General features: G+C 41.4%; 1 protein-coding gene across 14 annotated transcripts in view; it reads left to right on the top strand.

Moving 5' to 3' along the window:
- The window catches only part of ppip5k2 (diphosphoinositol pentakisphosphate kinase 2), a 165104-nt gene that overhangs the window by 138765 nt on the left and 2726 nt on the right, over positions 1 to 23613 (top strand). For 11 of the 14 annotated variants that reach the window (XM_078214712.1, XM_078214715.1, XM_078214713.1 and 8 more), the window contains 2 exons: positions 13324 to 13464; positions 21848 to 21961. In XM_078214712.1, coding sequence (XP_078070838.1) covers positions 13324 to 13464; positions 21848 to 21961 — 255 coding nt within the window. Of the gene's footprint in view, positions 1 to 13323; positions 13465 to 21847; positions 21962 to 23613 lie in introns of those variants that run through there. The other 3 variants (XR_013498190.1, XR_013498188.1, XM_078214717.1) reach the window with 2 other exon arrangements.

The following is a 23613-nucleotide window of genomic DNA, read 5'->3' as shown; positions in this document are numbered from 1 at the left end:
TGGATAGAAGATTGGCTAACAGACAGAAGGCAGAGAGTGGGAATAAGGAGTCCTTTTTAGGATGGCAACTGGTGACTAGTGGTGTTCCACAGGGTCAGTGTTGGGACCACAACTTTTCACTATATACATTAATGATCTGGAAGATGGAACTGAAGGCATGGTTGCTAAATTTGCGGATGATACAAAGATATGTAGAGGGGCAGGTAGTGTTGAGGAAGCAGGGAGGCTGCAGAATGACTTGGACAGGCTAGTGGGCAAAGAAGTGGCAGATGGAATACAATGTGGGAAAGTGTGAGGTTGTGAGGGAAGGTTTTTTTTAAAAAGTTACTTACCTTAGAGGAACGACCTCATTGTTCCACCGGAGCAAGCAGAGAGGGAGCGATTCGTGTCAGGAGTGCTGAGGGTAAGAGAGATTGATTTTTTAACCTTACTTTTTAGCGGAGTTTTTTTTTTCAGTTAAACAGGAAACCGGAAGTAGGCCACGGAGAGGCCTGGGAAGGTTTTTTTGCCCAATAAATTTGAATGGGGAGGAAACCCGAGACTCTACACATGAAGAGTCTCCCACCCTCCCCCCTCCTCTAACCTAAAGAAAAAGACTCGGAGTGAGAGCAGGTAACCTTTTTTTTTCTCTCTCTTTCGTTTCTTAGTAAGGGAAGTTAGCAGGGATGTCAGTGCAGGCAGTGCAATCTTCCTCCTGTGGGATATTTGAGGTGAGGGACACCACTGTCCCGACTGAGTACACCTGCAGGAAGATCACCCAATTCCAGCTCCTTGAAGACCGTGTTAGGGAGCTGGAACAGGATGAACTCAGGATCATTCGGGAGGCAAAGGCAGCTATAGATAGAAGCAACAGGGAGGTAGCTACTCCTAGAAATGATGATACGTGGGTGATGGCTAGAAGGGGTAAGAAGCAGTCAGAGCAGCGATCCCCTGTTCCTTTGTATAACAAGTATTCCATTTTGGATACTGTTGGGGGGGGGGGGGGGGGGGGGGGGACGGACACACTTAACAGGGGTAAGCCATGGGGTACAGGTCTCTGGCACAGAGTCTGTCCTTGTTGCTCAGAAGGGAAAGGGGGAGAGAAATCATAGAAACCCTACAGTGCAGAAGGAGGCCATTCGGCCCATCGAGTCTGCACTGACCACAATCCCACCTAGGCCCTACCCCCATCTCCCTACATATTTACCCACTAATCCCTCTAACCTACGCGTCTCAGGACTCTAAGGGGCAATCTTTAGCATGGCCAATCAACCTGACCTGCACATCTTTGGACTGTGGGAGGAAGCCGGAGCACCCGGAGGAAACCCAGAGTAGACCATTAGTTATTGGGGACTCCATAGTTAGGGAGATAGATAGGAAATTCTGTGGGAACAAGAGGGACTCACGGCTGGTGCATTGCCTCCCAGATGCCAGGGTCCAAATTGTCTCGGATCGTGTTTTCGGGATCCTTAAGGAGGAGGGGGACCAGCCCCAAGTCGTGATTCACATAGGCACCCAAGACATAGGTAGGAAAAGGGATGGGGATGTAAGGCAGAAATTCAGCGAGTTAGGGTGGAAGCTTAGGGCTAGAACAAACAGAGTTGTTATCTCTGGTTTGTTACCCATGCCACGTGATAGTGAGGAGAGGAATAGAGAGAGAGAGCAATTGAACACGTGGCTACAGGGATGGTGCAGGAGGGAGGGATTCAGATACCTGGACAATTGGGGCTCATTTTGGGGTAGGTGGGACCTCTACAAACGGGATGGTCTACACCTGAACCAGAGGGGTACCAATATCCTGGGGGGGAAATTTGCTAACGCTCTTCGGGAGGGTTTAAACTAAATCAGCAGGGGGATGGGAACCTGAATTGTAGCTCCAGTGTACAGGAGGTTGAGAGTAGTGAGGTCATGGATAAGGTTTCAACGTCGCAGGAGTGTACTGGCAGGCAGGAAGGTGGTTTGAAGTGTGTATACTTCAACGCCAGGAGCATCCGGAATAAGGTGGTTGGAACCTGGGACTTCGATGTTGTGGCCATCTCGGAGACATGGATAGAGCAAGGACAGGAATGGTTGTTGCAGGTTCTGGGGTTTAGATGTTTCAGTAAGATCAGGGAAGGTGGTAAAAGAGGTGGAGGTGTGGCATTGTTAGTCAAGGACAGTATTATGGTGGCAGAAAGGACGTTTGATGAGGACTCGTCTACTGAGGTAGTATGGGCTGAGGTTAGAAACAGGAAAGATGTCACCCTGTTGGGAGTTTTCGATAGGCCTCCGAAAAGTTCCAGAGATGTAGAGGAAAGGATTGCAAAGATGATTCTGGATCGGAGCGAAAGTAACAGGGTAATTGTTATGGGGGACTTTAACTTTACAAATATTGACTGAAAAGCTGTAGTTCGAGTACTTTAGAGGGGTCAGTTTTTGTCCAATGTGTGCAGGAGGCTTTGCTGACACAGTATGTAGATAGGCCAACAAGAGGCGAGGCCACATTGGATTTGGTACTGGGTAATGAACCAGACCAGGTATTAGATTTGGAGGTAGGTGAGCACTTTGGTGATAGTGACCACAATTCGGTTACGTTTACTTTAGCGATGGAAAGGGATAGGTATATACCGAAGGGCAAGAGTTATAGCGGGGGGGAAAGGAAATTATGATGCGATTAGGCGAGATTTAGGATGCATAGGTTGGGGAAGGAAACTGCAGGGGATGGGTACAATTGAAATGTGGAGCTTGTTCAAGGAACAGCTACTGCGTGTCCTTGATAAGTATGTACCTGTCAAGCAGGGAGGAAGTGGTCGAGCAAGGGAGCCGTTGTTTACTAAAGAAGTTGAATCTCTTGTGAAGAGGAAGAAGGAGACTTATGTAAAGATGAGACGTGAAGGCTCAGTTAGGGTGCTTAAGAGTTACAAGTTAGCCAGGAAGGACCTAAAGAGAGAGCTACGAAGAACCAGGAAGGGACATGAGAAGTCTTTGGCAGGTAGGATCAAGGAAAACCCTAAAGCTTTCTATAGGTATGTCAGGAATAAAAGAATGACTAGGGTAAGATTAGGGCCAGTCAAGGACAGTAGTGGGAAGTTGTGTGTGGAGCCCGAAGAGATAGGAGAGGTGCTAAATGAATATTTTTCGTCAGTATTCACGCAGGAAAAAGACAACGTTGTCGAGGAGAATACTGAGATACAGGCTATTAGACGAGACGGGATTGAGGTTAATAAGGAGGAGGTGTTAGCAATTCTGGAAAGTGTGAAAATAGATAAGTCCTCTGGGCTGGATGGGATTTATCCTAGGATTCTCTGGGAGGCTAGGAAGGAGATTGCAGAGCCTTTGGCTTTGATCTTTATGTTGTCATTGTCTACAGGAATAGTGCCAGAAGACTGGAGGATAGCAAATGTTGTCCCCTTGTTCAAGAAGGGAAGTAGAGACAACCCTGGTAATTATAGACCAGTGAGCCTTACTTCTGTTGTGGGCAAAGTTTTGGAAAGGATTATAAGAGATAGGATTTATAATCATCTAGAAAGGAATAATTTGATTAGGGATAGTCAACACGGTTTTGTGAAGGGTAGGTCGTGCCTCACAAACCTTATTGAGTTCTTTGAGAAGGTGACCAAAGAAGTGGATGAGGGTAAAGCAGTTGATGTAGTGTATATGGACTTCAGTAAAGCGTCTGATAAGGTTCCCCACGGTAAACTATTGCAGAAGATACGGAGGCATGGGATTGAGGGTGATTTAGCGGTTTGGATCAGGAATTGGCTAGCTGTGAGAAGAGAGAGGGTGGTGGTTGATGGGAAATGTTCATCCTCGTGTTCAGTCACTAGTGGTGTACCGCAAGGATCTGTTTTGGGGCCACTGCTGTTTGTCATTTTTATAAATGACCTGGATGGGTTAATAAATTTGCGGATGACACTAAAGTCGGTGGAGTTGTGGACAGTGCGGAAGGTCGTTGCAGGTTACAGAGGGACATGGATAAGCTGCAGAGCTGGGCTGAGAAGTGGCAAATGGAGTTCAATGCAGAAAAGTGTGAGGTGATTCACTTTGGAAGGAGTAACAGGATTACAGAGTACTGGGCTAATGGTAAGATACTTGGTAGTGTGGATGAACAGAGAGATCTCGGTGTCCATGTGCATAGATCCCTGAAAGTTGGCACCCAGGTTGATAAGGTTGTTAAGGCGTACGGAGTGTTAGCTTTTATTGGTAGAGGGATTGAGTTTCGGAGCCAGGAGGTCATGTTGCAGCTGAACAAAACTCTGGTGCGGCCGCACTTGGAGTATTGCATACAGTTCTGGTCACCGCATTATAGGAAGGATGTGGAAGCATTGGAAAGGGTGCAGAGGAGATTTACTTGGATGTTGCCTGGTATGGTGGGAAGGTCTTGTGAGGAAAGACTGAGGGACTTGAGGCTGTTTTTGTTAGAGAGAAGAAGGTTAAGAGGTGACTTAATAGAGGCATACAAGATGATCAGAGGATTAGATAGGGTGGATAGTGAGAGCCTTTTTCCTCGGATTGTGATAGCTAGCATGAGGGGACATAGCTTTAAATTGAGGGGTGATGGATATAGGACAGATGTCAGAGGTAGGTTCTTCACTCAGAGAGTAGTAAGGGCATGGAATGCCCTACCTGCAGCAGTAGTGGACTCGCCAACATTAAGAGCATTTAAATGGTCATTGGATAAACATATGGATGATATTGGAATAGTGTAGGTTAGATGGGCTTTAGATTGGTTTCACTGGTCAGCGCAACATCGAGGGCCGAAGGGCCTGTACTGCGCTGTAATGTTCTATGCACTTTGGTAGGAAGAATAGAGGCATAGACTATTTTCCAAATGGTGAAAGGCTTTGGAAATGTGAAGCACAAAGGGACTGGTTCAGGACTCTCAAGGCTAACATGCAGGTTCAGTTAGCAGTTAGGAAGGCAAATTCAATGTTAGCGTTCATTTCTAGAGGGCTAGAATATCAAAGCAGGGATGTACTGCTGAGGCTGTATCAGGCTCTGGTCAAACCCCATTTGGAATATTGTGAGCAGTTTCGGTCCCCATACCTAAGGAAGGATATGCTGGTCTTGGAGAGGGTCCAGAGAAGGTTCACAAGAATGATCCCAGGAATTAAGGGTTTGTCAGGAGTCTGGACCTATACTCGATGGAGTTTAAAAGGATGAGGGGGGAGCTAATTGAAACTTACAGAATACTGAGAGGCCTAGATAGTGTGGTCTTCAGCTCCAACACACTTGATAAATGTTGGCAGTGTGACCTACTCTGTCCTAGCCCACCTTTTTTACTTTTAAGCATTTGTCGTCATCTTTTTCTCATCAATGTGTTGCCTTTTGACAACATCATCCAAAAACACAAGATAAAATTTGAAAACCCACTCACTTGCATATAATCAGGCTGAAGTCTCAGTTTCCACATATATACTGATGACACCCAACCCTTATCTCGCAACCATGCCTCTCGATCTCTGTACTGTCTCCAAATTGTCACACTACTTGTCTGACATCCAATACTGGATGAGTAGTAATTTCCTCCAACTAAATACTGAGCAGTTGTCTTTTGTTCCTACCACAAATTCCATTCCCTCGCTACCAAATGTATTCCTCTCCTCGTCAACCATCTGAGGCTGAACCAGAATTTTTAGTCAGTTGTCTGTACCTCCCCTGATGCCATCCAAATTCATAGCTTTCAAATCAATTCAGACTAGACTCAGTTCTTAAAGGATGGTATTTACTTTAGTGTTCCTCAAAATCAGTACGTTTTTGACATGTTGAGGTGATTTATTAAGTATGTAGTATATGATAAAATGCTTAGACATATGTTTAAAACAATGTAAAGGGTGGCAGCCATAGCTTATTGCTAACACTTGCCTCTCAGCCAGAAGATCATGATTGTTAAGTCACTGATCATCCATCTGACAAAGGAAGAAATTGGAGCCAGTCTGACTTCAACATAGGTTTATTCACAAAACCTGGTACAAGTGCAGATTACCTTTTCCTTCCACACTGTTCCTCACCTCCATAGGTGGAGACTGGTTATTTTATATGTGCCCTAACCTTTCCCCAGTTAGCATTAACTGTTCTTAATCACAACTAGAGCATGCATTCAATTGTCATAGTATTTGCAACATTAACAATGGGTTGAAGTCTCACTCCAGAGACTTGAGCGCAAAATCTGAATTCTGCACTGTTTTGCGGATGTGATGTTAAACTGAGGTCTGGTTGACCTTGCAACTGAATGTAAAAGATTGTATGCCACTATTCCAAAGGCAGCCAGGAGATTTCTTCCCAGTGATATTTATCTCTGAACCAACATCACTAAAACGTTCTGGTCTTTTGTGAGACTTGCTGTGCTGCCATATGTCCTTCATTACAACAGTAACTAAAATTCAAAAATACTTAATTGGCCTTAAACCACTTTGGGATGACTTGAGTTTGTGAAAGGTGCTACATAAATACAAGTTTTTGTTGTAGTTCCAGCCATGCACTTGGCATTAAACACTTTGAACTTAGTCCTCATTACAAAGAGCTGTTACAAATAGGAGAGGGGTTGATTTAAACAGCACTAATTTCTCCTTATTCCCTGTCCAGAAACAGAAAGGTGTTTTTGATTTGCTTCAGACTTTACAAGCAGTCACACATTTCCCAAACTCTTAGTTTTGGTACGATCCAATTTTTATTAATAACCGCATGGTTGACTCAAGATTAGATGAGTCAAAGGGTTAGTTTATTTGTGCACATTCAAAATGGTTGCAACGATGCATCCTGTGCATTCACACAGTAAAAGAGGAATAGAGAAAAGAAGATTTACAATGCAGACTACAGGGAAAATAAATGTTGTTTCACCTGGGTTCCAGAGTCCAAAATTGAAGTTCAGTGAAGTAGGTATTCAATCACTGATCGCCGTGAGCTGTAAACCAATGCAGGTTAATTCGCATTTCCGGTGGTCTTGGCTTCACTCGATGAGATAGGCATGCAGAAATTATTCAGTCTTGTAGGCAATAGTGCAGCCTCTTTGCAGAAACTGTGTGGATAAGACCATGTGTCCAACATGGGCCAGAGCTCCTTGTCTGTGATGCTGCTAACTAGATGATAAAATGGCAGACTGAGTTTGCAGTATATTAATGGTTCCACAAACAAGAGATCCATGTTACATGACTCCCACCTCTGCCTTGTCAAAGCCAGAGTGGAATGTGCATCCTCATCTGGGTCCCTGAGATTGTGGAATGTCTCGAGCAGTAAGAATTAAAAGGAAGGTTGCAGGGCCCTTTGTTTTAACAGTTAAACAGACTCCTGTTGGCCATTCTGGGTTATAAAATTGAGTAACCATTGTATAGCTCTTTTTGAATTTGATCTGTGTGGCCCACAATGTGTTTAGTGGCTCTTCAAAGATAATGCAGTGTGAGTTTCTCCAAAACTGCCAGGCAGCTCCTTTTTGTTTGAGAGTCGTAGACAGACATATATTCAGCCATGTTGGGTCTTTGTCCCGTTGTAAATTTTTCGAGATAGCAATGCGCATATCCCCATTTATATCATATGTTTCATAAAAATAAATATACAAGATGAGGTCTTAGTCCCTCACACAGCCCTTTTAAATACTTTTCTCTTGCCTCTCCTGTGTGATAGCCAACATGTCTTCTACATTAGAGTTGTACGAAATGCTACTTCCTATATTGTCTTGCCGTGTTGCCTTAAACCACTGTTAGATTACAGGCTTTTCTCAAATATAAATCACTAATTTATATGCTCTTTCACATCTTTCACTGAATATGGGAAAATGGGTTATGCTACAATTCTTCCATTGATAAATCTAACGATCTTCAGATCTGGAATCCTATTTGCTCCTCTGTAGAGTAATTTTCCACTATCAATCTCAATTTTAAACATGTGCTTGCCTGTACTAGATTTCTCTCACAAGACCTTAAAGACGTTCTATTCTCTATTCCCAAAATGTGCTACTTTCATTAGCAATTAAATAAGTAGAGGAAAAGCAAGTATTTTCCTAATTGACACTTGGCTAATATACACTCATTCTTTAGTTGTCCAAGAGCAAATATATGTGGCAGTGCCCGCGTTTCACAGTTTGGGGATTAATTTACTTACGCCAATTTTAACATATGTAGCCCTATCAAAAATAGTTTTGTTTTAAATCAGCTATTGAAAATACAATGTTGGTTACAACTTAATTTACAGTTAACTGTATTAACTTTAAATACGTTGCATTACTGAACTTTATTGAAGCACTTTTGACCTTTTGAAATTATCATACAAATATTTGTATAAAATTCCTTTGTCCACTTTTTTAGTAAATTATTAGTCCTTTTGTTTTAAATTAAGTGGTGCCTTATTTAAAATAGCTCAAGCTAATGTGGTCTTGGTTAGCAAATAAACTGTTTTCCAATATCCTGACCTTCAGTTGGATTAATACCTTGAAATTTGCTCATGGGTCTCCATTATTCTGTATTTGTAATTTGACATGTTGACACTGTTCACTTCTTAAAATGTCACATCTGTTTTTGCAGACATTAAACTGTTTTGTGTTATTTGTATGGCCATTTCTCTTTAAATGGAAATCGTACAACAGCAACAATTGTTTTTTTGAAGAAAGCAGTAGAAATATTTCACACAAAATATTGTTTGCATTGCACTTGAATTGTCAATTCTGTGGGTGAGAACTAAAGCAAAAAAATATTTTCTTCATTTTTTAATAAAGTAAGAATAATGAAGTGAATACTTGCTGACTGTGCTTTTCTACCTTTCATTTTGTTGATGCTACTGCATTGCATTTTGTTTTTGCAATGTTTTGAGCTTTATGGAAAATCAGTGGAGTTCTTTAGTATAATTTTTTTTTAAATCTGTATAAATTAATCATATGACATGTTAAATGTTTACATATTGTGACAATACTGTGCCTTTAAGAAGTGCATTTGTGTCATGTTTCTTATGCAGGATCTGTTGTAGCCGTTGTATGCACTCTGAGCCATTTTGTCTGAATCTGGCAGCACTGTGTTGTTACTGCAGCAGTATAATCGATCTTAATTGCTGCAATGTTTGTTTTAATCTGGACTAATGGAGGGTGGTTATTTTGGTGTTATCCCCTGGAATATTTCAGTGTAGGACTTGATTAGGTTGATGGACAGGTAAAGTCATATGACTGGGTGGAGCTAGGCTTACACCGAAATCAGTAGCAGTCTGCTGTTAGGACCTTTAGAGAGAGGTCGTTTTCTCTGTCTGTCTCTGTCTGAAGTAGGGTCTGGAATCTGCCAGGAAATAAGTCTCTTTCTCTGAGATTCTGTTGTTTGGGAGTGGATATTTCTGTGCAGGTGGTTATATGAGAATCAGAAGACAGATATCTGTCTGGATCTCTGTCCAGTGGTTTTAAAAGGCAGGAAACCTGGCAGTACATGAGCATATTTGTTTTTTATGTGAACTAATTTTGAAGAAGTGTGTATATCTATGGGGTTATTGCTTTAAATTGGAACTATAAAGATTGCTCATTGTTAAGAATTACACTTTGTCATGTTTAAGTATTTTGATTGGCAAAAGCTATGCTAATTCTTTTGTTATATTCTGTGTTCTTAAATAAAGTTTGTTTTGATACAATTGACCCACTGGGAAATTTTTATCATACCTGGAGTGAAACATCTTATGTTCACCCTAATGCCAAAATCAAAAAGAAAAGTTAGGGTCTAGGCTGATTTCATAATATACCTTGGAGTTTCTGATCTGGTCTCCAACAACATTGTTTAAAAGGAAAAGGTAAAACATTGCAAAATGACTTTTTTCTGTCTAAAAATATCTCTTTATTTAAGTGTTTACTCATATATGTAATGCAAATGTTTGGAACAAAACATTATCTTATTTGTAAGCTTCCAAGTGATATTATTTGTCAAGTATTTAGATAATTATATGAAAAAGGAACATAATACTGTAAGAATCGTAAATGTGTTCCTATATTTTCCAACAAAATTGCTACTGTAAATGTATTTCACTCGTGCATAGTCATTGATATTTGCTGCAGTATGTTGCACAGAATTTAAATAGATAATTCACTCATTCAAATACACCAAGTTGTGCTTGATTTAGTTTAGGAAGTGGGATGAATAGGAAGTAGCAGTACAGGAGGGCATGTTGGAAACTAAACTTTCAATCGCAAGCTAGTTAAGTTTGATTGTATAAGAACTAAAGGGAAGAGGGAACAGTCATACTATTGGGAAAAAAGACCATTTCAATGAGTTTCTTCAAAATAGCAACTAACCGTTTCTGTATATTTACTTGATCCTATCTTGGATCTTTTTTATTGTGCGCCATACTTTCGTCTTGGCTGTATCTTTTATAAATTTTATGTAATTGTAAATATGTTGCTTGTACAGGTATTTAATAGTAGCCTCAAACTAGAAATATTTAATTCAGCTAAGTTTGTATGTTAAATCGCATTTTTAATTCAAATGTCTGTTATTATCAGTTGGATAGTACATGAGAACTACATAAGCTGGCCTCTGTTTATGTGAAATCATAATTTAAAATCATCACGTAATAAAAATGATTCAGCAATGTTGGGTTGAGTTGGGCACGGGTAGTAGTTTTTTTCCACTGTTAATTTGCTAAGTCTCACTTAATTCACTGCTCATTTTTTCTGGGTTTGACAGTTTCGCTCTCCTTTTATCTGCAACATTATTTTTCTATTGCTATTATACTTAAAAATACTGATCTCTAGCAGAGCACTTGTAAATGGCGCAGGCATACATTTAAGCAATCCATTTTACTTTCTCTGCCTTTAGAATAAAACAGTTCTTACAATTTGATGTTTTTTAAATCTTAGAATGTAGCTAAGCAAAGGAATGCCAAAGTTCCCTTAATTTGTCTTCTATCATCCTGGTAGTAGGATATAATAACAATTGTGTTATTGGTTACTTCTAGAAATCAGTCTTTCTCATTTAGTCTACGTGAGACCCTGTGGTGGCAGTGCTGAGAATTACCTGTTCCTTTCAACAATATTGCACTTATCACATGTCATGTCTTAAATTGGTTACAAGCTGATTCTGTAGCTTTCAATCATTGGTGCCTTTACTGATTTAGCAAATTGATTTTTGGAAGATAATTTAGACTGCATGAGAAAACTGTTCCCATCATTCATCCATTCCTCCTAAAGCAAATACTGTTCTGTATATTTTCTGTTTTGAACAGGATGCTCAATTGGTATATTGCATCGCTTTATAATTATCATGATTGAAATTATAATGGCACTGTAGTTTGGAAAATAAACTGGAGTTACTGAAAAGCTAAAAATGTGAATACTTTTAATGGGGATTAAGAAATGCATTATGCTGGCAAAGGAACATCTTGTTTAACTGTATTCATTCTTTCTTACAAATATCCTAGGCTATAATTTTACGTTGCCAAGTATGAGTATTTTCAAATTAGACTAGTACTTAGCTTATGGAAGTGAGAAGTCTCCGTTCTGAATGGTGAAGGTGTTCCCACACTCCTGTTAGGTAGGAAGTTTTGAGAATTATGACCCAGCCATGATGAAAGAACAGTGAAATGTGTCAAATCAGGGTGACATAACAGGGAACCTGGGAGTCATGATGTTCCCATGCACCATCCACCTTTGCCCATTCTGATCTTTCTAGATAGTGGAGGATGTGGGTTTGGGAGGTGCTGAAGAAGCCTTGATGAGTTGCTGCAATACATTCTTTAGGTAGTGAACACTGAAACCACAATATACTGTTTATATGGTCTGAGTGGTCGGTTTTCTATTTACATGATTTGTCCACCAGGCTCTTTGGTCAATTCCAAAGGTGTGGGAAGAGTGCCTTCTTTCGCGGAATAAGGAGGATATTTTTATTTGTTTCCCAAATTGGCATTCCACTGTTTATATAGAAAAAATTTAATACAGTAAATGGCAGAACCCTTAAGAGTAATGATAGGCAGAGGGATCTGGTTGTACAGGTACACAGGTCACAAAGTGGCAACGCAGGTGCAGAAGGTAGTCAAGAAGGCATACGGCATGCTTGCCTTCATCGGCCGGGGCACTGAGTTTAAAAATTGGCAAATCATGTTGCAGCTTTATAGAATCTTAGTTAGGCCACACTTGGAATATAGTGTTCGATTCTGGTCACCACACTACCAGAAGGATGTGGAGACTTTGGAAAGGGTACAGAAAAGATTTACCATGTTGCCTGATATGGAGGGCATTAGCTATGAGGAGAGGTTGGAGAAACTTGGTTTGTTCTCACTGGAACGACTGAGGTTGAGGGGCGACCTGATAGAAGTCTACAAGATTATGAGGGGCATGAACAGAGTGGATAGTCAGAAGCTTTTTCCCAGGGTGGAAGAGTCAATTACTAGGGGGCATAGGTTTAAGGTGCGAGGGATAAGGTTTAAAGGAAATGTACGAGGCAAGTTTTTTACACCAAGGGTGGTGAGTGTCTGGAACTCATTGCCGTGGGAGGTAGTGGAAGCAAATACGATAGTGAGTTTTAAGGGGCATCTGGACAAATACATGAATAGGATGGGAATAGAGAGATATGGTCCCCGGAATGATGGGGGGTTTTAGTTCAGTTGGGCAGCATGGTCAGTGCAGGCTTGGAGGGCCGAAGGACCTGTTCCTGTGCTGTAATTTTCTTTGTTCTTTGTTCTATTGCACTTTATTATTTGTGTGCAGTGTAAACAGTGAAAAAATGAGCAGAATGACCTGTTTTGTGCAGTAGCTTCTGTGGTTTTGATGTATTAGATGAGTAGGCATTTGTTTTGTAGCACTATTGACTCATTTAAAATGTTAATGAATATAAATATGCACTACCTTTATAGCTAATTATGAAAATTCAAAATTGTTCACTTTCAATTTTGCAAGAACATGAAAAGATAATTTGGGGAACAATAAGGTTTTCCACTTGGTTATAGTTTACCTTGGAATTTGAGTTTGAGAATCTTAGGTAACTGACTTCATGCTCAATATGTTTCTATCAAATGGAAAAGCATGTGTAAATTTAATTCTTATTCTTCACTAGTTAAATAATTAAAAGATCTATTGACTGAAATGCGCCTGTAGTGTTAATGTGAAGGATAGCTGTGGAGCCCTTACCATGCCCCTTGTTTCAAATGGCAACGGCAAGAGAAATTAAATAGATTAAAACAAAAAGCCTGTAGTTTTGCAAGGTGTCTTGGTACTTGATAGGAGGAGACCTGGAGGCTGTGTAACCTATTCTTAGATATGTACCATCAAAGTGTAGTAGAGAACATTTCCATTATGCCTAAAGTCTTTTGCGTGCTCCTTTGCATGTGTGTACACAGTGCATACTATATGTACATTCATTTTAAAATCTGTATTACAATTTCCATTGTTAAGTCTGAAGTGTTTCTTTACAGGATTTGAGCTTTATTCGATGGTGCCTTCCATTTGCCCTCTTGAAACCCTTCATAATTCACTTTCTCTGAAGCAAGTGGATGAATTTCTTGCATCAATTCCTGAAAATAGTGACCTTTCTGATGCTTTTCTTACGTCCTCAGGTGAGACCGCTAATTCGTACTTTGGTGTGTTAATTTGCATTACATCAGAGATACTTAAATGTAAAGTCAGAACAATGGAAACTCTCCCCTCACTCAGTCTATTCCCTTTTCCGGAAACGTCCTCATGGGAAGGTACACTAGTGTGGTTGGGAAAAGTCTAAGCTAAATTTTCAGGGGGTGGACACTATATAATACGGAATAAAGTGCAAAAGTTAAAATACCAGGCAGTGCTGAAGAATGGAGTAGTTCCATACTATTTCCTCTTAGTCCGCTCCTATCTAATAAGTTCTCTTGTAGATTCAAGAGTATGGGGGAAAGTAATAAAGTCCAAGTTGGGGTTACTGTGCATATATGTTAATGCATAGAGTATGGTAAATGAGATTGATGACTTACTAGTGCAGATTGCCGTGTGGGAATATGATTTTGTGGCTATAACAGAGATCCGACTCAAAGAAGGGCAGCCCTGATATTAAATATTCCTGGATACCAGGTGTTCAGGGGTAGCTGTATTGATTAAGGAGAACAATGCAGTGCTAGAGAGAGAGTATGCCCCAGAGGAGTCGAGGACTGAATTTAATCTATTTGGCTAGAGCTAAGGAACAAAGAAGTGCAATTGCATTACTTGGTATAGTCTATAGGCCACCAATTAGAGGGAGCGATGTGGAGGAACAAATTTGTAAGGAAGTTAGAGAAGTGCAAGAAATACTGTGTAGTTAGAATGAGAGATCGTAATTATCTGGATATCGACAGGGTGAGGTTAGGGCCGGTCAAGGACAGTAGTGTATGGAACTTGTGTATGGAGTCAGTAGAGATAGGCGAGGTGATGAATGAATACTTTTCTTCAGTGTTCACCAAGGAGAGGGGCCATGTTTTTGAGGAAGAGAAGGTGTTACAGGCTAACAGGCTGGAGGAAATAGATGTTCGGAGGGAGGATGTACTGGCAGTTTTGAATAAACTGAAGGTCGATAAGTCCCCTGGGCCTGATGAAATATATCCTAGGATTCTTTGGGAGGCAAGGGATGAGATTGCAGAGCCTTTGGCTTTGATCTTTGGGTCCTCACTGTCCACGGGGATGGTGCCAGAGGACTGGAGAGTGGCGAATGTTGTCCCTCTGTTTAAGAAAGGGAATAGAAATGACCCTGGTAATTATAGACCGATTAGTCTCACTTCGGTGGTTGGTAAATTGATGGAAAAGGTCCTTGGGGATGGGATTTACGACCATTTAGAAAGATGCAGATTAATCCGGGATAGTCAGCACGGATTCGTGAAGGGCAAGTCGTGCCTCACAAATTTGATTGAATTTTTTGAGGAGGTAACTAAGTATGTTGATGAAGGTAGGGCAGTTGATGTCATATACATGGATTTTAGTAAGGTGTTTGATAAGGTCCCCCATGGTCGGCTTATGATGAAAGTAAGGAGGTGTGGGATAGAGGGAAAGTTGGCTGATTGGATAGGTAACTGGCTATCTGATCGAAGACAGGGGGTGGTGGTGGATGGAAAATTTTCGGACTGGAGGCAGGTTGCTAGCGGAGTGCCACAGGGATCAGTGCTTGGTCCTCTGCTCTTTGTGATTTTTATTAATGACTTAGAGGAGGGGGCTGAAGGGTGGATCAGTAAATTTGCTGATGACACCAAGATTGGTGGAGTAGTGGATGAGGTGGAGGGCTGTTGTAGGCTGCAAAGAGACATAGATAGGATGCAAAGCTGGGCTGAAAAATGGCAAATGGAGTTTAACCCTGATAAATGTGAGGTGATTCATTTTGGTAGGTCTAATTTAAATGTGGATTACAGGGTCAAAGGTAGGGTTCTGAAGACTGTGGAGGAACAGAGAGATCTTGGGGTCCATATCCACAGATCTCTAAAGGTTGCCACTCAAGTGGATAGAGCTGTGAAGAAGGCCTATAGTGTGTTAGCTTTTATTAACAGGGGGTTGGAGTTTAAGAGCCGTGGGGTTATGCTGCAACTGTACAGGACCTTGGTGAGACCACATTTGGAATATTGTGTGCAGTTCTGGTCACCTCACTATAAGGAGGATGTGGAAGCGCTGGAAAGAGTGCAGAGGAGATTTACCAGGATGCTGCCTGGTTTGGAGGGTAGGTCTTATGAGGAAAGGTTGAGGGAGCTAGGGCTGTTCTCTCTGGAGCGGAGGAGGCTGAGGGGAGACTTAATAGAGGTTTATAAAATGATGAAGGGATAGATAGAGTGAACGTTCAAAGACTATTTCCTCGGGTGGATGGAGCTATTACAAGGGGGCATAACTATAGGGTTCGTGGTGGGCGATATAGGAAGGATATCAGAGGTAGGTTCTTTACGCAGAGAGTGGTTGGGATGTGGAATGGACTGCCTGCAGTGATAGTGGAGTCAGACACTTTAGGAACATTTAAGTGGTTATTGGATAGGCACATGGAGCACACCAGGATGATAGGGAGTGGGATAGCTTGATCTTGGTTTCAGATAAAGCTCGGCACAACATCGTGGGCCGAAGGGCCTGTTCTGTGCTGTACTGTTCTATGATAGGAGTGTAAAAGGTAGAGGGGAAAATTACTTCCTAAAATACGATATGCTCCTCCTGTGCTATGTGGCAAATCATGGAAGCTTCAGTAGTCCCTGGTGACCACATATGCAGGACATGTGTCTAACTGAAGCTACTGGCTAATTGCACTTCGGAGCTGGAGTTAAGGGTGGGTTCACTGTGGAGAATCCACGATGTTGAGCAAGTCATGGATAGCACATTCAGTGAGCTGGACACACCTCAGGTAAGATTGAAAGGGCGTGGATCACCCGTGCCCTTTCTGCCTGTTCAACCTTTACCTGCAGTATGACCACCAGGCAGGGTAGAGGAAGGCAGCTAGTGCAGGACTGTCTTGTGATTATCCCCCTTTCTAACAGATATACCCTTTTGGATACTGTTGGGGGATATGACTGCAAGGGAAAGTAGTGGCAGCCAACTTCATGGCACCATAAGAGAAAATGCTGGAAAATCTCAGCAGGTCTGGCAGCATCTGTAAGGAGAGAAAAGAGCTGACGTTTTGAGTCCAGACGACCCTTTGTCAAAGCTAACAAAGGGCTTTGACAAAGGGTCGTCTGGACTCAACATCAGCTCTTTTCTCTCCTTGCGAATGCTGCCAGACCTGCTGAGATTTTCCAGCATTTTCTCTTTTGGTTTCAGATTCCAGCATCCGCAGTAATTTGCTTTTATTCATGGCACCATGGGTGGGTCTGCTGCACAAAAGGGGAGGAGGAAGAATGGCAGGGCTATAGTAGTAGGGGATTCAATTGTGAAAGGATCAGGCAGGCATTTCTGCGGCCGCAGAATGTTGCATCCCTAGTGCCAAGGGTGAAGGATATCACTGAACTACTTAAGGGGGAGAGTAAGACAGAATTCATGGTACATGCTGGAGAGAAAGGGATGAGATCTTGCAAGCAGAATTTAGGGAGCTAGGAAGTAGATTACAAAACAGCACCCAGAAGGTAGTAATCTCTGGATTACTTAGGGACCCACGTGCTAGTGAGTTTAGAAATAAGAGGTTAGTCCAGATGAATGCCTGGCTGGAGAGATGGTGCAGGAGGGAGGGTTTTAAATTTCTGGGACACTGGGACCATTTCTGGGGCTGGTGGAACCTGTATAAGATGGGCAGGTTACACCTAAACTGAAAGGGACTGGCGTCCTTGTAGGGAGGTTTGCTAGTGCTATTGGGGAGGGTTTAAACTAACTTGGAATGGGTGTGGGATCCTGAGAGAAGGATCAGCAGAGGGAAATGCACAGCCAAAATTAGAAGAGACAGTCAGTGAGTCAGAAAGGCATAGAAGTTATAAGCCAGTTAAGGCACAAAGGAGTTTGACAAGATTGGATGGTATTTATTTTAATACAAACAGTCTGCCGAACAAGGCAGATGAGTTGAGGGCACAAATTAAAACATGGGGTTATGATGTCATTGCTGTCTCTGAGACATAATTGAGAGAGGGGCAGGATTGGCAGCTCAATGTTGCAGGATATAAGATCTTCAGGCGAGGCAAGTGGTTAGGATCTGGAATGTACTGCTTGAGTAATACTTGGAGGCAAGTTTAATTGAGGCACTCAGTAAGGAATTGGATTGTTATCTGAAAAGGAAGAATGTGCAGGGCTGTTGGGAGAAGGTGGAGGTGAGTGGTGACATTAGATAAATTGCTCCTTCGGTGCAGAAATGATGGACCGAATGGCCTCTTTCTGTGGTGTAACAATTGTGAGAATGTGATGTATCTAGCTGTCTGTATCAGGGTGCAGTCACCTACTTTTGCTGTAATCTATATTTCATTGTGGCATCACAGAAAATTGAGCAAAAAAGCTGTATCCCCGAAGGATGGCATTCAGCCGCCTGGATTCTTGGAAAAGGGGTTTCTTCTAAATTAAGTTTGCCTGCAATCAGATTAATAGGGTAGAATTGATTCATTAGATATTATCCTTTCCTGAATTTGGTCAAGAATAACAATAGATGGAAAGAACCTGCTGACGAAGGAGCAGCACTCCGAAAGCTAATGGTATTTGCTACCAAATAAACCTGTTGGACTTTAACCTGGTGTTGTTAAAACTGTCACTGTAATTGCTTTAAGTCAGGATTGTTGATGCTCTGCCAAGATATAGGAATACTTTGACTATTATGTCTTCTTGAAAACCTGCATTTCAGTATTTTCGAAATGTGTTGTTATAGGAAATTTGATTTATAAGAAATGCCAAAAGAAGATTCAGAATTGACCTTTATAAATTCCGAAATAACTACAGGCAACCAAAATTAGTAAACCTGTCAAGAATTAACTTTTTGAATTAGCGTTCCCAATATACCAGATGATCAGAGCATTAGAACAGCCATCAGGTTTCTGTTGTTCCCTTAGATTCATTTGCGCCTAAGCCATTTGCTGACACCATGGCCTGCTGAACACTACCCAGTTAATTTTGATGACAAAATAATTCAGAAAATGCTTTTCCTATGTCAAAGATGATTTGGAGGTAGTCTCAGTAATGGTGACCATGAAACAACTGAATTGTTGTACAAACTTATCTGGTTGATGAATGCGCTTTTGGGGAAGGAAATTCGCCATCCTTCCCCCATGCTGACTTACATATGACTTCAGACCCAAAGTGACTTTGAGCCACCTTCTGAAACAGCCTGTCAAACTACACAGTTGTACCAAGCCATTGCAAGAAAATTGAGATGAATAAAACTAAACGTTTCTAATTTGTGCATTGCTCTACCCACCAGAAACGACAAAGCCACACCATGTCCAATTGATCTTGCAATATCTTTGCCAGTAACATTGTAGGACATGTGCCAAAATTGGAGACCTATCCCACAAACTAGTCAAGCAACAACCTGACATTTGGTGAGTCATACTCACTAAATCATACCTTACAACCAATATCCAATCTTCTCCGTCACAATGACTGGGTGTGTCCCGTTCCACTAGAAGGGCATACAAATGAGGAAGGAGTGGCCATGAGAGTTCCAGAAATTGACTGCAGACCCCATAAAGTTTCATACTATCAGGTCAAACATGGATAAGGAAACCTCCAACTGAATGTCACCTGCCTTAGCAAATGAATCCGCCATACTCTTGCATGTTCAACACCATTTGGAAGAAGCACAGAGGGTAGCAAGGGCACAAAAATATACTCTGGGTCGGGGACTTCTGTCCCCGTCACCAAGAGTGGCTCAGTAATACCACGACTGACTGAATTCACCAGATCCTGAAGAGCATACCTGAGCCTGCTTTAAGTAGTGAAAGAATCAACAAGAGGAGAAAAATGGTCTTGACCTTGGTCATTCCTACCAATGCTGTTATGGACAGTAGACAGATAATCTATCTGTCCATAACAGCATTAGTAGGAGTGGCCATTGTGGAGACAAAGTCCCATCTTCACACTGAGGATACCCTCCATTGTGCTGCGTGGCACTCACTTCTGTGCTAAATAGAATGATATAGAACAGATTTAGCAGCTCAAAACTGGGCATCCGTAAGTGTTATGGACCACCAGCAGCAGCAGAATTGTATCCAACCACAATACTGTAAATAGTCTCATCACACCCTCATTATACCATTCCCACCAAACCAGGGGATCAACCCTGGCTCAATAAAGAGTTTGGGAAAACATACCAGAAGCTGCATGAGGCATAAAATGAGCTACCAGTCGACTAAAGCTACAATGCAGGACCGCATACATGCTAATCAACAGAAACAACATTCAATAAATAGAGCAGAATGATTGCACAACCATTGAATCTGATTAAAGCTTCACAGCTTTGCCACATCCAGTCATAAAGGGTGGCGGATATTTAAATAATAAACAGGCAGAGGAGGCTCCACAATTATTCCCATCTACAATGCTGTTGGAGCCCTGCACATCAGTGCAAAAGACTGAAGCATATGCAATCAATGTCAACCAAAAGTGTCAAGTCGATGATCCAATTTGGCCTCCACATGAAGTCCTGAACATCACAAATGTAGTCTTCTGCCTATTTGATTTCCTTGAAGTAACAACCGAGTGATTGGATACTGCAAAGGCTATGGGCATCGACGATATCCCGGTTGTCATATTGAAGACTTTTGCTCCAAAAATACCCACACACCTAACCAATATGTTCCAGTACAACTGCAACACTGGCATCTACCCAACAATGTTGAACATTGTCCAAGTAAGTGCTGTCCACAAAAAATACTCAGTAAGAGCTTGCTCACCGATGCTTGGTTTAAATTCCACCAGGTCCGTTTGGCTCCTGACCTAACTCCAGCCTTTGTCCAAACATAGGTGACAGAGCTAAATTCCAGAGGTGAAGTGAGAGTGACTGCTCTTGACATCAAGGCAGCATTTGACTAAATGTGGAATCAAGGAGGGCTAGAGAACTTAAGTCATTGAGAATCAAGAAAAACTCTTTGCAGGTAGGAGTCAAAGTGAGCGCAGAAGAAAATGATTGTGGTTGTTGGAGGCCAATTATCTCAACCCCAGGGCATCGCTATAGGAGTTGCTTAGGGTTGTTTCCTAGCCCAGACATCTTCAGCTACTTCAATGATCTTCCCTCCAGCATAAGGTCAGAAGTGGGGATATTTGTTGACGTTGGCATAGTATTCCGTATCTGTACTATTCATGACTCCTCAGATACTGAAGCTCTCTGTGTCTGCATGTAACAAGATCAGGATAATATCTGGGCATGGGCTGATAAGTGGCAAGTAATATTTGCACCACAAGTGCCGGGCAATGACCGTCTCCAACAGCAGAAAATCCAAATATCTTCCCTTGGTGTTCAGTGACATCACCATTGCTGAATCTCCCACCACCAATATCCTCGAGGTCATCATTGACCAGAAACTGAACTGGACTAGCCATATAAATACTGTGACTAGGAGCAGGTCAGCGGCCGGGAATTCCACAGTGACTTAGAAACATATAAAATGCTGATGGGACTGGACAGGCTAGATGTGGGAAGAATGTTCCCGATGTTGGAAGTGCAGAACTAGAAGTCGCAGTCTAAAAATAAGGGGTAAGCCATTCAGGACTGAGATGCAGAAGAACTTCTTCACTGAGTTGTGAACCTGTGGAATTATGTACCACAGAAAGCTGTTGGGGGTCAGTTCATTAGATATGTTCAAGAGGGAGCTGGACGTAGCCCTGGTGGCTAAAGGGATCAAGGGGTATGGACAAAAAGCGGGAGTGGGATACTGAAAATGCATGATCAAACATGATCATATTGAATGGTGGTGCGGACTCTAAGGGCCAAATGACCTACTCCTGTACCTATTTTCTATGAATAACTCCTGAAAATCTGTCCACCATCTGCAGGTTAGGGGTGTGATGGAATACTCTCCACTTGTCTGCATGAATACAACTCCAACAATACTCAAGAAGCTCAAAACCATCTAGGAGAGGACAGCTCACTTGATTGGCAACCCTTCACCTTAAGCATTCACTCTCTCCACCACTGGCACACAGTGGCAGCAGTGTAAACCATCTACAAAATGCATTGCAGCAACTTGCCAAACTCCTTTGACAGCAGTTCTACTACCTAGAAGGAGCAACAGGCACATGGGAACACCACCAGTTCGATGTTCCCCTCCAACTTGGAACTTATGGCTTCTTTCCTTCCATCAGGCTGAATCAAAAACCTGGAACTACCTTCTAGACAGCATTGTGCATGCACCAGTATCAGCTGTATTGGTCATAAAGGCAGAATATCAACTGCAATTTAGAGGGGCAACAAATGCTGGACATCACAGCAGCATTCGTGCTTTTTATATTTGTTCCTGAGATATATGTTTAAAACATTGAAATATTGTGTGAACTACTGTGTTCTAGAGCTTTGAGAATGGGACGATCAAGTGCAAAGTTGATGGTAATATTTTGTTTTCATGCTAGTTTCTGGAAATATCTTTTCTCTGGGTAGAAGAATTTTAAATACATACACTCCCAGAAAGATACTTCCAACACCTCAGCCATCATCAGATCAAGACAGTAACAGATCTGCATTCTGTAAGTGAACTATAATCTTGCTTATGCAAACATTGCTTTGTTCGAGTTCAAATCCTGCGATCTTTTGTATTTTCTTAAAATCCTTTCACTGATGAATAGACCAAATTGGTCTTGCTGTTATATTACTGGATTGTTATGTATTTTTGTGTAATTTCTGTTGTTGAAAATATTTCCTTTAGGGGCATTTAATTAACTGGGGACAGAATGGTTGAATTGTAAGAACATTTTGAGAACAAACTTTTGGGGCCGTATTCTCACTGTAAGAGATGAAGCATCTCAAACACCTTTAAGGTGTTGAATCACTAATTTAGATTTACAGTTTCTGGTTTGCCCAGTGGCAGGACAGGACGGGGGATTTATTTCTACCTCAATGGGCCAGTGCCATTTGGTGACTTAAGCCACTGTTTTTGGGGTTATTTTCCTCTATGTTTCTAGAGGGGTAATGCATAAATTTCACTTCTCTACTTTCTTATGATACAGTGAAACTGGTAATTTAATTTGTTACTAATAATAAAAACCTTGAGGTCTAAGTGTTAGGAATAGCTTAATTTTTATTATATTTTTGTGTTCATCAAGAATGTTTGAGCTAGGCAAAAGAGCCTTCATTTGTTGTTCTGGTGTCTGCATCAAACATTCCCAGGTCAGATGCTGGACAAGCTCTTTCTGAACAACCCCAGACATTTCCTTAATCTTGAACTCGAGAGTAATTGCTACCAATGAAATATTAGTTCTCACACTAATCACTTTGCTAACCTCCCTAAATAAGATGCAAAGATTATGCATTGGATATACAAATGCTTTTTCTATCATAAATATAAACTGCTGCTTTAAGTTTACAAGTTTATCACAAAGTCTTTAGTTTCATTGTACATTATTAGTAGATTATTAGATTAAAAGCTTTAAAAATTATCATTAATTAAGAATGCAACGTTTTCTGTTTCTTTAAATGCAACACTTGCCAATTTTACTCTTGTTCGAGGTGAAATGTATGTCTACCTAATTTTACTAAATTTGAAAATCTAATAAGATAAAAATCCCTTTTTTCTACAACCATCACTACAGGTGCCATCAGTTCTGTTTGGACTTTGCCCAAGGCTTGCTTGTGCATGGAAGTAGTCTTAATGAGATATACTTAGACTCTAGTAGCAATTGGGCTAAGACTTGTAAAACCAACCCTCTAGTAAAGTCAAGAGCTCAAATCAAGATTTTCATTCTGATTTCCTTATCGAGAGTTAATTTCTGTAGTGATGAAGCTACTAAGCTAAATTGTTTTGACTTCTCACAAATGTTCTTGTATCAGCTTATTTATTTGCATTAGATCCCTCCTCCTGATATCTGCTAGCTTTTATATATTTTGTTTAATTTGATTTGCCTCTGTATTTTTGGCTTTCCTTGTATAAAGTTAACTGATTGGGGGGAAACAAAATACTGTTTGGGGGTACAAATATACATAGAATCCCTACAGTATAGAAGGAGGCCATTTGGCCCATCATGCCTGCACCGACGACAATCCCAATCTATTTGCCCTGCTAATCCCCCTGACACTAAAAGGCAATTTGGCATGGCTAAAATCCACCTGACCTGCACATCTCTGGACTTTGGGAGGAAACCAGATCACCCGGAGGAAACCCACACAGACATGGGGAGAACGT

Source organism: Mustelus asterias, chromosome 6, assembly GCF_964213995.1.
Source record: "Mustelus asterias chromosome 6, sMusAst1.hap1.1, whole genome shotgun sequence".
Lineage (NCBI taxonomy): Eukaryota > Metazoa > Chordata > Chondrichthyes > Carcharhiniformes > Triakidae > Mustelus > Mustelus asterias.
The sequence above is the reverse complement of the archived record's forward strand: the minus strand, read 5'-3'. Positions and strand labels throughout refer to the sequence as shown.